This window comes from Lynx rufus, unplaced genomic scaffold, assembly GCF_022079265.1.
Source record: "Lynx rufus isolate CCGP_SWC_20201006 ecotype Redwood Valley unplaced genomic scaffold, mLynRuf1.p SCAF_1, whole genome shotgun sequence".
NCBI lineage: Eukaryota > Metazoa > Chordata > Mammalia > Carnivora > Felidae > Lynx > Lynx rufus.
In genome coordinates this window covers 117,923,320-117,939,704 of record NW_025814823.1, presented here as the reverse complement: position 1 = coordinate 117,939,704, position 16,385 = coordinate 117,923,320, and the positions used below count along the sequence as shown (strand labels likewise).

The window sequence follows — 16,385 nt, the reverse complement described above, 5'->3', positions numbered from 1 at the left end:
AAGTCTCTGGATGGATATAAATCATCAATTGTATTTCCATATACCAGCAACAAACAGAAAGTAAAATTATATATGGACCATTTTTTACAACAACATGAGAAGTAAATCTAGTAATAAATATATAAGTACTCAATGTTGAAACCTACAAAATACTACTGAGAGAAATTAAATAAGATCTTAATTACATGGAGAGATATATCATGTTTACAGACTGGAAGCAGTATTATACAGACTGATCCCAGATTCAGTGCAATTCTAACTAGAATTCTAGCAGAATTACTGTTTTCTTTTGTTACAGTTTATGGAAACTGACAAGCCTATTTAATTGTAAAATGTATATATATGCAAAAGGCCAAGAAAAACCAAAGCAATCTTGAAGAGCAGTTAAGTGTGAAGGACCTATATTACCAGATATCAAGATTATAAAGCTCTACAATGAAAATAGTAGGGGATGGGCATAAGGATAAATAAACAGACCAAAGAACAAAAAAATGAGTCCAGGGGTGCCTGGGTGGCTCAGTCGGTTAAGCATTCAACTTTGGTTCAGGTCACGATCTCACGGTTCATGCGTGCGTTCAAGCTCTGTGTCGGGCTCCATGCTGACAGCTTGGAACCTGGAGCCCACTTCGGATTCTGTATCTCCCTCTCTCTGCCCCTCCCCTGCTCACTCTATGTCACTCTCTCTCAAAAATAAATAAACACTAGAATACTGAGTCCAGAAAGAGATCCACACATATATGGTCATCTGATTTACAACAAAGGTGACACTGTAGGGCAGGGAAGAAAGAATGGTCTTTTTAATAAATGGTGCTGTACCAACTGCCGATCCATACAGAAAAACAAATTCATCTTGACCACTATCTTACACTATACAGAAAAAACAATATCAGATGGAGTATAAATCTACATATGAAAATAAAATATTAAAGCTTTTAGAAGAAAATATAGGAAAATGTGTTACTGAAACTAAAGCTGCCACCTAACCCAATTTAAAGAACTTGTTTTTTTCCATGTCAAAATTGCTATTTAAGATACATGTACACACATACATTATAATATATACATTAATGTAATACATACATATATAATTAATGTAATACATACATTATAAAACACTGCATAATCTTCTATCAAATTTCTTTTTATTTCTCATCAAGTCAAACTATTACAAACAGAAATGTACAATTTAAATTAGCCTACTGACATAGTAATTCTGAATACATGAATAAAACTGATACCTACCACCTTAAGTTGAAGAAAATTAACAACATGTTTATTTCCCTATTTGAAAATATTTTGTAATGGGATCCATCAATATACATACTCACATCATTTTAAGTTACCAAGAAAAGTTTAGTGACAATCTTTCAAGTTTATTTAATACATTCAGAACGACAACAACAACCAATATTTGTTAGACTGTTCAATTTATATATCACAAATTAAAATAGGTAGAGTGTGTGACTTGTGCTCTTTTTTTTCCCTACCAACGTGCATGTGTCATTTTGTTTCTAATCACTTTCCTCATAAATGGAGTAACAGGTACACATAGCATTTATCTAAAAAAAAATTAGCAATGTTAATTTAACAACAAAGGGGGAAAAGGCCATTTAAACTATTTTAGAGGTTTCCTTTTAAAAAAAAAAAGTCAAAATGGAAAACCCCAGTTCATACACAAAAAATTAATGTTCTTGAGTAACTTATGATCCCTAAAAAAGATTTCCCTGAAACTTCACTCATCTGAAACTCAAAGAGCTCAGTAGAGACTCAGGAAGTTAAAAGTTTGGTTGTTTATTTTATTTTATTTTTATGTATTATTTATGTATTTTATTTGTTTGTTTGTTTTAAAGGCTTCTGTGTAGTTAGACGAAATGCTATAAAATCCAAAGACTTTATTCATAAGAGTATTCTTCAGGCTCTATTCTAGAAGTAGTTTACCTCTACTTTATACCCAATCTCAAGAAGCTTTGCTTTTTTGCTGTTGAGGCCCACAGCAAGATTAACAACAACAAAAGAGAAAGATTAAAGGGACTTCTGTAAGGACAGCTATGGGAAATACCATCTGACAGCTAAGGGAGAATCTGATTCTTGAATCAAAGTTCTACAAATGTCAATGAATAAAGGCATCACTATAGTATAGAACAGAATACCTTCCAGATAATGTTTCTGGTTGCAATCCCTAAATCATAAGAAAAAATGTAAACAAAGAATATGAGATATAAGTGAATAAGGGAGGGAAGTGTTTGAAAAAGACTTGTCTCAAAAATGGTTCTAACTTTTTACAATTACAGAAAGTACAAACTCAGATATTCAGGAAAAAAATTACCTCTTAATAATTCTGGGTAGCTAAATATAAAAGACTTTTATCATTAAAAAAACAGGAACCAAATTTCTTATTAATGAGTTAAATTTTCAGTGGATGTATTTAATGGATAACTAGTACTTATAGTCTGGGTAGAAATGAGTAAATACGGCATGGCTTTGCAATTCTTTCCCAAGTCTTGGTGTTTTATCTTAATTTGATTCAAGGAGACACCCTGCAATTCCTCAAAAACCTGAAGTTAGCATTGTTAGTTTTAGATGCTTATAAATAAAAGAATCTTAATACAAGGATACAGAGTTCAAAATTTGAAGCCAGAGTAGAGGGAAAAAACTTTCTGACCCGTGTTCTTAATTAAACGGCAGCCTCAGGGCCCCAGAGACTACCAACCAAAGTAAGCCCTCATCAACTGACAATAGCTGCCCAAATACTGTATTGAAAAGGATTATGAGGCTCTTTGGGATAAACGCTGTCTTCAACTTGCCTATCTACCCTGGCAGTAGGATGGGTTCAATGGTGGCACCATGGACGATTTCATGCCACATTTCTCTTTTAGAGAAAATGAAGAGGTTCCATCAAAACTGGTCCATTTTCAGCAATTAAAGCAGAACTGCTTATCAGGAAGCTTTAAACTACCAAAAGTCCTCAACTGTTGAGATTTTCTTTCTTTCCCCCCATCCCTTCTATGTATATATGTGAAAATTAAATAGATAATCCGGCGTAAAATGTGAAGACAAAAGATTATTCAAGGAGGGCTTGAACTATGAGGAATATTATGAAAGAACTGAGAGACTTTTAGTTTTGTTTTTTTTTTTTTAATTAAGAATTTACTAGCACAAATCAATCAAATGTACTATGTTCCAGGTCGCAGGCACTAAAATCACAAAGAGCAAAACAATTAATGAGGAAACTACAAAAAGAACAAAAAATCAGGTGATCACCTAGTTTATGAATTTCTACTTCCTTTTTATGAAGGGCCTATTGGAATGAAACGGAGTTCCATAAAAAAGACATACTGAGATGGAGTTTTAAGTGTTTTTCAGAAAAGTAACATGAGTTTTTTCCACTTCCGGCTACAAACTACAAACAACGTCAAAGACTTCTTAAGGAAAGCTGAAGCAAAGGCAAAGACAAACACACACTGGACAAGTCTCTGGCTAAGTGCATTTCATGAGTTCAACAGTCACCTTGCGGGTTACCTACCTGCACTCTCTGCAGAGATGCTGCTGTAAGGTGGAGGAGCGTCACCTACAGCCTGTTCTGGCTCTCCAGGCTCTTCCTCATTCTGCAACTAAATAAAAATTCCACATTTTAATCCAAGTATAAAGCCAATTAGAGAAGAAAGTGAAAACTGGAATGGCCTTTCTGGAATAGCTTTCTGGAAAGCTATCTGGCAATGTGTTTCAAAAATCTTAAAACGTACAAATCCTTTACAAAGTACTCTACTCTCAGGAGCCTGGGTGGCTCAGTCAGTTGAGCCTCCGACTTCAGTTCAGGTCATGATCTCACTCACGGCTTGTGAGTTCGAGCCGCGCATCAAGCTCTGTGTTGTCAGCTCAGAGCCTGGAGCCTGCTTTGGATTCTTTGTCTCCCTCTCTCTCTCTGCCCCTCCCCCACTCGTGCTCTTTCTTGCTCTCTCACTGAAAAAAATTTAAAATATATATATATCTATTTTAAAGCAAGAAACAAAGTATTCTACTCTCAGGAATTTATCCTAAGGAAATAAATGGGCAAAAGAGTAGATATTAATGTTACTGTGGCAAAATATACAAACAACCTAAATTCCAATCATGGGGGACTCTTAAATAAATTATAGGTCATCTCACAAAGGATTACTAAGCACCCATAAAAATAAAATGTGATGGCTTAAATGGGTATTTATGCTGTACATGAAAAAAAGCAAAATTTACCAAATAGCAGGCAAAACATAATTTGCTTTTGAAAGACAGTTAAGTAAAGACAAGAAAGTTAGAATGATAGACATCTACAGTTTACAATGTTTACCTCTAGCTGATACAATCATAAGGGAATTTTTCCTTTTTCTTGTTTATATGTATACTGAATTTTTGGTAATGAACATTTACCACTCGTGTAATTTTTTAAGTTAGAAAAACAATCCAATAATCATCTGTTGAGACAAAGCTAAATCATACCAAACCAAGGTTTACCATTATATTCAGTCTGCACATAGAAATTAAATCTTAAATAATTAAGACCTTTACGAAAACATTAAATTCTACGTAATTCTACAAATAACCTCTGTCAGTAAATCTCCCTCTTCCCTATCTCAGAGACTTTCTCGGTCAAATCTACAGCCCCAGTTACTCCAAATAACTCACAATGAAAAGGGTGTCTTCCTGTCATTGCCAGTCCGGACAATCTACTCAAACTCATCTTCATAGAACAAAGATGTTAGATTTAATTCTTATAGTGTGACAATAAACTACAGCTCATTTAAAAAAGATGAACTGGCTGAGAATGGGAGTCCATCTGTAAAGTAATAACCGTATTTATCGATGTAACTGACTCAGGGGTCTGGGTCCTGCTGTGGGCCATCATGATACAGGGAACCAACTGAGCCACTCACAAAACACAAACCCTTCTAAACCAACTGCTACAAAAAACTCTACGTTGAATTCAGACAGGAAAACAGAGAGCCTGACCGGTGGTAACATGAAGCAGAGCTCCCGAATTCCTTAAATTTTAACTAACCATCTCAGTCTCCAATCCCTATGCCGTTCAAAATCAGAAGCCAACAAAAAACTTCTGATTAATACTGCAATGTATTCAGGAGTGCCTGGGTGGCTCAGTTGGTTAAGCATCCAACTGTTTGTTTCAACTCAGGTCACAATCTTGAGTTTCATGGGGTCAAGCCCCACATCAGGCTCCAAGCTGACAGTGCGGAGCCTGCTTGGGATTCTCTCTCTCTCTCTCTCTCTCTCTCTCTCTCTGTCCCTTCCCACTTGCTCTCTCTGTCTCTCTCAAAATGAATAAATAAAAACTTTTTTAAACATACTGCAATGTATTCAATTTCAGAAGAATTCTGGTGCCAAATTATCAACATCTACCATCTGGGCACATTTTTTTGAACCTTAGTACTCTAACGTTAAACTTAAGGCCCTCCCCAAAAAACTGTATGGTAATGTAAGATGAATTTTCCTTTTAAGGAAAGCATATAGGGCAAAATAGCTATAGTAAAGCCACATGATCCTAGGGCCTCCCCACCCCCCATCAGTAAATTAGTTAAATAGAGTTCCTGGGAGCACCTGGGTGGCTCAGGCAGTTAAGTGTCTGACTCTTAATTTCAGCTCAGGTCATGATCTCAAGGTTTGTGGAATGCAGTCCTGCATCAGGCTCCCTGGTGACAGCACAGAGCCTGCTTGGGATTCTCTCTCTCTCCCTCTCTCTCTCTCTCTCTCTCACTTTTTTGTTAAGCTTATTTATTTACTTGAGAGAGAGAGACCAGGGAAGGAGCAGAGAGAGAGAGAGACACAGAGACAGAGAATTCTGAAGCAGGCTCCATGATGTCAGTGCAGAGCCTGATGTGGGACTGGAACCCATTAATCTTGAGATCATGATCTGAGCCAAAGTCAGTCTGAGCCACCCAGGCACCCCTGGAATTCTCTCTCCCTCTCCTTCTGCTCCTCCCCTGCTCAAGCTCTCTCTCTCTCACACAAATTTAAAAAAAAAGAAAAAAAAAATGACACTGAGACACTTTTTTTTTTTATTTTTATTTTTCAACGTTTATTTATTTTTGGGACAGAGAGAGACAGAGCATGAACGGGGGAGGGGCAGAGAGAGAGGGAGACACAGAATCAGAAACAGGCTCCAGGCTCTGAGCCATCAGCCCAGAGCCTGACACGGGGCTCGAACTCACGGACCGCGAGATCGTGACCTGGCTGAAGTCGGACACTTAACCGACTGCGCCACCCAGGCGCCCCGAGACACTATTTTTTAAGAACACATAAATTGAGTTCCTGGGGCCATGGTTCACTTGCAATACCTTTTTTTTTTTTTAATGATTTATGTTTTTGAGAGAGAGAGAGAGAGAAATCATGCACACAAGTGGGGAAAGGGCAGAGGGAGAGGGGGACAGAAGATCCAAACCAGGCTCCACGCTGACAGCAGCAAGCCTGACACGGGGCTCAAACTCATGAACTGCAAGATCGTGATCTGAGCCCAAGTCAGAGGCTCAACCCACTAAGCCACACAGGTGCCCCCACTTGCAATACTTTTAACTTTATATGAATCTCTAGATAGGGTATTCTCAGCCTACTCCCGCATAACCACTTTTGTGCCCTGAAAATGTCACAAAAGAGTCAGCAGCAAAGAGAGGCAAATATGGACTTTGCAAGAATGATGCCTTAATATACTGCAGCCAGTAATGTTCTTTATTTAAACTTAGCTTGGTATTTTTGACCCGTTTTATATTTCCTGAGCTGGGTCATATAATCATGTTGTCTCTGCATAATTTAGGGTTTAGAAAAGAAGTATGACAATTCTGAGAAATACAGAAGTCCAAAGAATAAAGAGATCTTACGTGCCAATATCTACAAGATAGGGTGCCTGTCTCCTAGCAACCTGGAAATGTGGAATTTGATCATCCCACACCAGGGGAAGAGATAACAGAGCAAAGAAATTCCAACGGTCTCAGAAACCCCCATTTTCTCTTTGGTGAGGATAAAAAAAACAAACATTTCCAAGTAAAGTTTTTTGCTCCATTAAAATTCACCACTTTAGGGGCTCCTGGGTGGCTCAGTTGGTTGGGCATCCAACTTCAACTCAGGTCATGATCTCACGGTCCATGAGTTTGAGCCCCGCATTGGGCTCTGTGCTGACAGCTCAGAGCCTGGAGCCTGCCTCAGATTCTGTGTCTCTTTGGTCTCTCTCTGCCCCTCCTCCATTAGGGTTGTCTCTCTCTCTCTCTCTCTCTCTCAAAAATTAACATTAGAAAATATTTTTTAATTAAAAAAATTCATCACTTTAGAATCATGTACTAATACTATTTCCAACCAAAAACAAAAATGACAAAAAACACCCACTATGACTATGGAGGCTCCACACTCTGGGATGAACCCAGGACCTCACTGTTTAGGCTTCCCAACACTGGCTTATTTTCTATGTGCTGGCCTTAAGTTTAGGCTCCATCAAGAAATGTGTTTAAAATAAAATACTAGCAGGTGGAAAAAAAGAGAGGTAACCACCTGCAAGAAGTATTTAGTGACCACCATCTGTGTGAAGAATAACTTGGTAAACAACAGAATCCCTAAGTATATATGTTTTTACACTTTGGGGGATATCTATGGCCATTAATGTGGCTCTGCCAGCAAACAAATCGGGCACTCGCTAACAAGGCGGAGGGGCTGGGATGCACACCAGAACTGTAGCGGGGCATATCTATAAGGCTATCAAGTCGGTTACTTGGTTCCAAAATGTGTTTTGAACGTTCCTCTTTTCTGTCCCTGGGAATCTTTCCTGCGCAGCCATCCCTGCAACATCCCTGAGGCTCAGGGATCTTCAGGCTCTCTCCTGAGACTCTCTGAGAGAATAAGGGTCATAGTCACTTTGGGCCTGGTGTTGGAAAGATGCCCAGTCTCTTTTATGAACAAGGTCAGTGGGAACCTAAGCCCAACCTGTCACAGAATCCTGGTTGTAGGGGATACAGACAGGCACGCAGGTTTGGAAAGCAGGGGCACCTTTGGCTCTCTCCCTACTATGCTATTCCGTGTGGTGGGTAGGGGGATCCTCTGATTGTGTGTCTATGACAGATAATAAATACCTGTTGGGACTGATTCTTTTCTTAACAATTCTGATCAATTTCACTTATCTGTAAATAAGCTTTAAATGGCATTTTTTTTTCCCAAATAGAATTATACAATTACCTATGCATGCCATATAAAGTACTGAGTTTAGTACAAAACTACCTAAAACCACCCAGGTCTCCAGCCCTGAGAGAGGAATAATCCAATCATCTGAAAATCCGGGTGGCCTTTCTCTTTCCACCGCCCCCCATCCCCTGCAGTGTGCCCTGGCTCCCACTTTCCTTATTACCCATGTTCCACTGCATACTCTAAGCAGACTCTGTCATGGGTCCCTAAAAGAACCCTAAAACTCTTCTACGTTCCCACTTTGCATATCACAATTTGCTGTGGTACCTCTTGGCCTTGATCACTTTCTATTTTTTTAATATGTACCTACAAATAGATGCTAATAATGTTTTGTCCTCCAGATTCAACCAGTGAAATACAGCACATCTAACATAAAGGCTGTGATGACTCCTTACTACATTCCACTGTGTCCTATCTATACTGTTGCTATGAGAAAGAAATACATGGTATTTTACCTAAACAACAGTTTAAGGAATCTCCCATACAGAAATCATACACAGCTCTAGTTCTAAGAGAAGCAAACTTGAATTTAACAAGTTTTTTTATTAATGTTTAAAAAAAATTTTTTTTTAATGTTTATTTTTACTTTTGAGGGAGAGAGACAGATAGCACACACGAGTGGGGAAGGGGCAGAGAGACAGGCAGACACAGAATCTGAAGCAGGCTCCAGGCTCCGAGCTGTCAGCACAGAGCGCTACGTGGGGCTCAAACCCACAAACTGTGAGATCATGACCTGAGCCGAAGTCGGATGCTCAACCAACTGAGCCACCCAGGCGTTCCAATGTTTATTTATTTTTGAGAGAGAGAGAGACAGAGTGCAAGCAGGGGAGGGACAGAGCGAGGAGGAGACAGAATCTGAAAGAGGCTCCAGGCTCCAAGCTGTTAGCACAGCTGGACACACAGCTGGAACTCATGAGCTGTGAGATCATGACCTGAGTTGAAGTCGGACGCTTAACCAACTGAGCCACTAAGGTGCCCCTCTCTTATCTTAATGGGTAAAGTTGTTCCAACAATTCACAGATCGTGGCACTCATTTATTCACTTGATGAGTTCCACTGTGTGCCAGACATGAGGAATATAGTGGGAAACAAGGCAGATGCAATGAGGACCTCCTCGAGCTCACATTCTAGTGAGGAAACCCAGCATAAAAGGGACTCCAGTGAAGTGAGTGTTGCAGTGAAGTCCAGGGTATCATGGGAGTTAGATAATAGGGACCTATGGGGCCTAAGAGACAGGTAGACTTCCTGGAAGTGGAATTTATATTCCTAGTGAGTAGGGAAAAGATAGTTTAAAGACACTTACACCCTGCAGGTGTAAATTCTTATGAGTTCACATCCCAGCAAAAAGGCCTCATCACTCCTCTCCCCTGAGTCGTTCTAAAGATGGTCTTCCATTGAAAAATGAGCTGGGGTTATTTATTTATTGCGGGGGGGGGGGGGGGGGGGGGAGACAGACAGAGAGAGAGAGCAAGAGAGAATCCAAAGCACTGGAGCCCAAGACGGGGCTTGATCTCACGAACAGTGAGATCATGACCTGAGCTGAAATCAAGAGTCTGATGCTTAACTGACTGAGCCACGCAAGCAACCTGAAATGAGCTGTTTTTAAGCAACAGCAGAGTCAGAGCTATGATTAGGCCTAAGTAAGGGGCAACATTCACAAATGTACTGGATGGCAGTACCTAAAGGCACTTAAACATCATTCTTCGGGGGGGGCTGCCTTGGTGGGTCAGTTGGTTAAGCATCCGACTTCAGATCAAGTCATGATCTCACGCTTGTGAGTTCAGGACCCACATCGGGCTTTGTGCTGACAGCTCAGAGCCTGGAGCCTGCTTTGAATTCTGTATCTCCCTCTCTCTCTGCCCATTTCCCACTCATGCTCTCTCTCTCTCTCTCTCTCTCTCTCTCTCTCAAAAATAAACATTAAAAAAAAACTTTTTTAAAAAGTCATTCTTGGTTTCTATTTACTATGGATGGAAGAACAAAAAACCCAAAACTACAAAAGACCCCAAAAGCCTTATACATGACAAAATGTACCAAAATATACCTCATAATTCACACAAACACAACAAGCATGTGGAAAATAATGCTGAACTAGCCAAGAAACCCATAATGTTACAAGTATTCGCACCACTCATTTTTTTTTTTCTTGGTTGGGTCCTATTTAAACAGCAAGAAAATTCCTTTATGTTTTAAATCCCTTTTTTAGTTATTAACAGTAAGTCTCAGAAAACCCTGGATCAATGCCTAAACTCTAGCTTTAAATGTTACTATTTCTAATTTTAGCGTTAAATCCTAAATCTTTTACCTTATAATGCAATTTTTAAACCTCTCATTACCAGCCCACTACTTCTGCATACTCTAAATCCTACCAGATGAGACAGTATAATTAACAGAAAATAAATAAGCACATTTCTTTAGGTAAACAACTGAGTATGCATTTTACTCTGTTATTCAGAAAAAGCCAAAGTTTGTGGGGTGCCTGGGTTCCTCAGTCGGTTGAGGGCCCAACTTCAACTCAGGTCATGATCTCAAGGTTCGTGGGTTCAGGCCCTGTGTTGGGCTATCTGCTGTCAGCACAGAGCCAGCTTCAGAGGCTCTGTCCCCCACTCTTTCTGCCCCTCCCCTATTGGTTCTTTCTCTCATTCTTTCTCTCTTTCTCTGTCTCAAAAATAAATAAATAAACTTAAAAAAAAAATAAATAGCCAAAGTTTGTGAGGACTAGGAATTTTCTATTATACATAGTCTTAGATTTTTAATTGTATACTGACTGTAAACTTTATTGTTCTAACATCAACAGACTCTTTATATTCAAGAACAATTCTCTATTATATTGCTAGTAATTAGAGGATGACATTTAAAGTAAGGTAAATACTTCTGATAAGGAGAAACCTGCCAATAAAAAAATCCAATTTAAAAACTAGCACAGGGGCACCTGGGTGGCTCACTTGGTAGAACATGCAACTCTTGATGTTGGGGTCATGAGTTTGAGTCTCATGTTGGGTGTAGAGATTACTTTAAAATAATAAACAAATAGGCAAAGACTTTAAAATTTATTTTTAAGTTTATTTATTGATTTTGAGAGAGAGAGAAAGTGCATGCGAGTGAGGGAGGGGCGGGGGGGGGCGGAGAGAGAGAGAGAGAGAGAGAGAGAAACAGAGGGAATCCCAAGCAGGCTCTGTACCACTAGTGCAAAGGCCAATGCAGGACTTGAACTCCTGAACCATGAGATCATGACCTGAGATGAATAGGACACTTAACGAAATGAGCCACCCAGGCGCCCCAGGCAAAGACTTGTAATACACATTTCTCCAAATAAGATACACAAATGAGCAGTGTACACAAGATGCTGAACATCATTAGTCATCACAGAAATGCAAAATCATACCAAGAGATACTACTTCTAACCCACTAGTATGGCCATAAAAAAATAAAAAAGGAAAGTAACAAGTGTTGTTGAGTACATAGAGAAATTGGAACCCTCATACACTGCCAGTAGGAATGTAAAACGGTGCAACTGTGGAAAAGTTTGGCAGTTCCTCCAAAAAAAGTTAAACAGAGTTATAAAAAGATCCAGCAATTCCACTCCTAAGTATATGCCCAAGAGAACCAAGAGCACAGTTTCACAGAAAAACTTGTACATGAATATTCATGGCAGGATTATTTACAATAGCCAAAATGCTCATCAACTGATGAACGGATAAACAAAATAGGGTATATCCCCCTTCCAAAAAAGTACTGATGATGAGGGAAACAAAAGCAACAGAGATGTAGCTTAAATTAAATCTCCTTACAGCTTGCAGCCCACTGACAGACACCTGAAACATGCAGAACGTGACCTTCCTCAAGGAACTCATGGCTCCCTTAGTGCCTTAATTTTATCTTTTTTAATTTTTTTTTAATGTTTATTTTTATTTTTGAGACAGAGAGAGACAGAGCATGAACGGGGGAGGGGCAGAGAGAGAGGGAGACACAGAATCGGAAGCAGGCTCCAGGCTCTGAGCCATCAGCCTAGAGCCCGATGCGGGGCTCGAACTCACGGACTGCGAGATCGTGACCTGAGCTGAAGTCGGACGCTTACCGAATGAGCCACCCAGGTGCCCCTAAAAGTAATTTTATCTTAACAGCAGCTAGCCCCTCAAGTTCTTAAAAGTCCTGCTTCCAAAATTCCTTAGAAACCTACTTTATCTCTACCCATCTTCCTCCACAAACTTAAAAATATATATAATCACTCACTCCTCACAATTCCAGGGCAGCTCTTTCTGCCCCCAGGTCCTGTCCCCCTACTATAATAAAATCACCTTTTTGCACCAAAAAAAAGAAAGGTCTCAAGAATTCTTTCTTAGCCGTTTGCTCACAAACCCCACTTCATAATTTCATCATTGATACATGCCAGAATGCTGAGGAATCTTGAAAACAATATGCTAAGTGAAAGAAACCACTCACAAAAGACCACATATTTTATGATTCCCTTTATATAAAATGTCCAGAAACAGCAAATCCAAGAGAGACAAAGATTAGTAGTTGCTAGGGCTAGGGAAGGGAAGAAAGGGGAGTAACTGACTGCTAATGGAAACTGCCAGGTTTCTTTTTGGGTGATAAAAATGTTCTGCAATTAGATAGTGATAATGGTTTCCAAACCTTGTGAATATAGTCAACATCCATGAACTGTATACTTTAAAAAGGTGAATTCTGTGGTATGTGAATTACATCTCAAAATAAAGTATTCTCTAATTTTGAAAAGGCAAACTTATATAATGTAAATTTTGTTTAAAACAAAACTGAAGGGGCACCTGGGTGGCTCAGTCGGTTGGGCATACGACTTTGGCTTCGGTTGTGATCTCACAGTTTGTGAGTTGGATCCCCACATGGGGCTCTCTTTGTCAGCACAGAGCCGGCTTTGGATTCTATGTCCCCCTCTCTCTCTGTACCTCGCCTGCTTGTGCTCTCTCAAAAATAAATAAACATTAAAAAAAAAAACTCTTTAAAAAAATGAAACAAAACTGAAGAACACTCTGCACACCCACTGGTCTGCTCTTGCGCCGGTCCTTCTGCCCACACTGCCACCAACACTCTCGCCAAGAGGGAGATGTTGCACTTTGCAGACAGGCCAGGGCAGCAACCACATCTGCACCAAGTTCTGGAAGGTGATCAGCAACGAGCCTGGCACGGACCTTACCGGCACTTACCACAGCCACCTCGACCTGCAGCTGGAGCAAATTTACATGTATTACAAAGAGGCCACAGGTGGCAAGTACATGCCCCGCACTACGCTCACTGACCTGGGAGCCCGGTACCATGGACTGCGTGTGCTCCAGGCCCTCCCGGCAAATCTTCAGGCCAGATAACTCCATCTTAGGTCAGAGTAGTGCTGGGAACAACTGGGTCCAGGGCCCTACATGCACTGTGCAGACCTGGCCGACTGGGTGCTGGATGTTGTGAGGAAGGAGCTGAGAGCTGTGATTGCCTGCAGTGCTTCCAGCTGACCCACTCCCTGGGTGGGGTACCGGGAAACCGGGTCTGGGATGGGTACCCTCCTCATCAGCAACATACGGGGAGAATGTCCCGAAAGGATCACGAACACATTCAGCGTGGTGCCCTCAGTCAAGGTGTTGGACAGATGGCAGAACCCTACAATGCCACCCTCTGGGTCCACCCGGCTGGTAGAAAACACAGATGAAACTTACTGCACTGATAACGAGGCCTTGCTTCTGCTTCTGTGACATCTGCTTCAGAACCCTAAAACTGACCACACCCACCTACAGGGACCTCAACCACCTGGTGTCAACCACCATGGGTGGGGGGGTCACCACCTGCCTGCACTTTCCTGGCCAGCTCAGTGCTGACTCCACACGCTGGCTGTCAACATGGTACCTTTCCCCCACCTGTACTTCTTCAGTGCAGTGGGACTTTGCCTCACTGACCAGCCAAGGCAGCCAGGGTACTTGGCCCTGATGGTGCCAGACCTCACTCGGCAGCCTTTCGATGCCAAGAACATGATGACCACCTGAGACCTCCTCCACAGCCACTACCTGTGACCCTAGTGTTGAAGGGCCACATGTCCATAAAGGAAGGTGGACGAACATACACTTAACGTCCAAAACAAGAACAGCAACTACTTTGTGGAGTGGGATCTCCAATAATATAAAATCAGCTGTGCCACCCCACCCTGGGGGGGGGGGGCGGCTAAAAATGTCTGCCACCTTCATCAGCAATAGCACGTCCATTGAGGAGCTGTTCACATGTATCTCAGAGCAGTTCACAGCCTTGTTCTGGCATAAGCCCTTCCCGCACTGGTGAACAGGTAAAGGTTTGGATGAGATGGACTTTACCAAGCAGAGAGCACCATGAGTGACCTGGTGTCTGAGTACCAGGACACCACAGTCAAGGAGGAAGGTGAGTGTGAAGAGGAGGCAGAGGAAGAGATGGCCCAGAGCTGATACCCAATAAAACATGGACGCTGTGTGAACTCTGTATTCACTCGTAACCAGTTCTCTGAAAGCTACGTCTCTGTGTATAGCCATGTCTCTTACTCTTTTTCCTGCTGTGATCTCATATGCTGTACAGACACCACCATTAAAGCATTTTCATGGGGGGGGGGGGGTGCTGAAAATTAACTGCTCCAAATCATCATTCTCTTACTAAATCAATGTCTATGCTCATAAATGGGAGAGAATGGTCCTGATCCCATCAGTATCCTCAGATCTCAACATGGAACATGTACTTGCAAACAGACAAAAATAAAGAAAAGTAACACAGTAAATTACAAACTAATTGCAGTAAAAAAAAAAAAAAATTCTTAATGTTCTCCCCTCCTGATAAGAAAAATATTAGGATCAAGAAATCACATAGGTTTGGGGCACCTGGCTGGCTCAGTCAGTAGAGGATGCAATTCTTGACCATGGGGTCATGAGTTCAAGCCCTGCATTGCATGTAGAGATTACTTAAAAATAAAATCTTAAAAAAAAAACCCAAAGCACTGGGTGTTGTATGGAAACCAATTTGACAATAAATTTCATATATTGAAAAATAAATAAATAAAATTGTGTAGATTAAAAAAAAAAACAGTTTGGCTAACAACCTATTTTAAGAGCTGAGAATGGATAGCATTAATTTATTTTTTTCTACTTCAAAAGTTTCCCCAAAGATAATTTTAAAAATAAACCACCAGAATTAGATTATCCCCAATACTATGTCTCATGTCAGAAGGAAAAAATAAATGCAAATCTTAATACCATAATAAAAACACAATTAAAAGTCAAAATTCACCAAAGCAAAAGAAGAGTAATCAGAATAATGCCTTAAAAAGTCAATGCAATAACAGAGGAAAAGAAAACTAATACCACAGTAAATCCCCTTAGAAAGGCCATCAGTTCATAAAGCTTTTCACTTAAAGATTTTTGTGATGGGGATACCTGGGTGGCTCAGTCATTTAAGCGTACAAATTTTGGTTTCAGCTCAGGTCACAATCTCACAGTTCATGAGTTCAAGCCCCACATCAGGCTCTGTGCTGACAGTGTGGAGACTGCTGAGATTCTTTCTCCCCTCTCTCTTTACTCCTTCCCCGTTCATGATCTCCCTCTCTCTCTCTCTCTCTCTCTCTCTCTGTCTCTCAAAAATAAATAAATAGGGCGCATGGGTGGCTCAGTCATTAAGCATCTGGCTTCAGCTCAAGTCCTGATCTCGTGGTTCATGAATTCGAGTCTCACATTGGGCTCTGTGCTGATAGCTCAGAGCCTGGAGCCTGCTTCAGATTCTCTCTCTCTCTCTCTCTCTCTCTCTCTCTCAAAAATAATGAAAACATTTAGAAAATTTAAAAATAAATAAACATTAAAAAAATAAAGATTTCTGTGATGATCACTGTTACATATATAAATACAACTGATGAATAAAATTTGGATTGGAAGGAGAGAAAATACTTTCTGTATTTATGCTAGTCCTTAGAAATGAGAGCAAATATTATGAACTAGAATATAACAACTTGTGCTTTCTTCTTTCTTCACCTGATATGCAAGTAACAAGGAATACCATCCAGAGAGATAAGAGGAAGGCAAGATAGTAGCCACTCACCTCCAACTTCAACCTTCCTAAGAAGCCAAGGTGCTAGGAGAAATCACTCTTCAGGACATCTGGGGGGCTCAGCTGGTTAAGTGTCTGACTCATGGTTCTTGAACTGAGTTC

At 40.5% G+C, this 16,385-nt stretch overlaps 1 protein-coding gene and 1 pseudogene across 1 annotated transcript in view; one reads left to right on the top strand and one right to left on the bottom strand.

Moving 5' to 3' along the window:
- Window positions 1–16,385, bottom strand: part of NDFIP1 (Nedd4 family interacting protein 1) — a 56,496-nt gene that overhangs the window by 20,544 nt on the left and 19,567 nt on the right. The window contains exon 2 of the mRNA XM_047086268.1: window positions 3,524–3,611. Coding sequence (XP_046942224.1) covers window positions 3,524–3,611 — 88 coding nt within the window. The remainder of the gene's footprint in view (window positions 1–3,523; window positions 3,612–16,385) is intronic.
- Window positions 9,277–14,644, top strand: LOC124517136 (tubulin beta-4B chain-like; annotated as a pseudogene).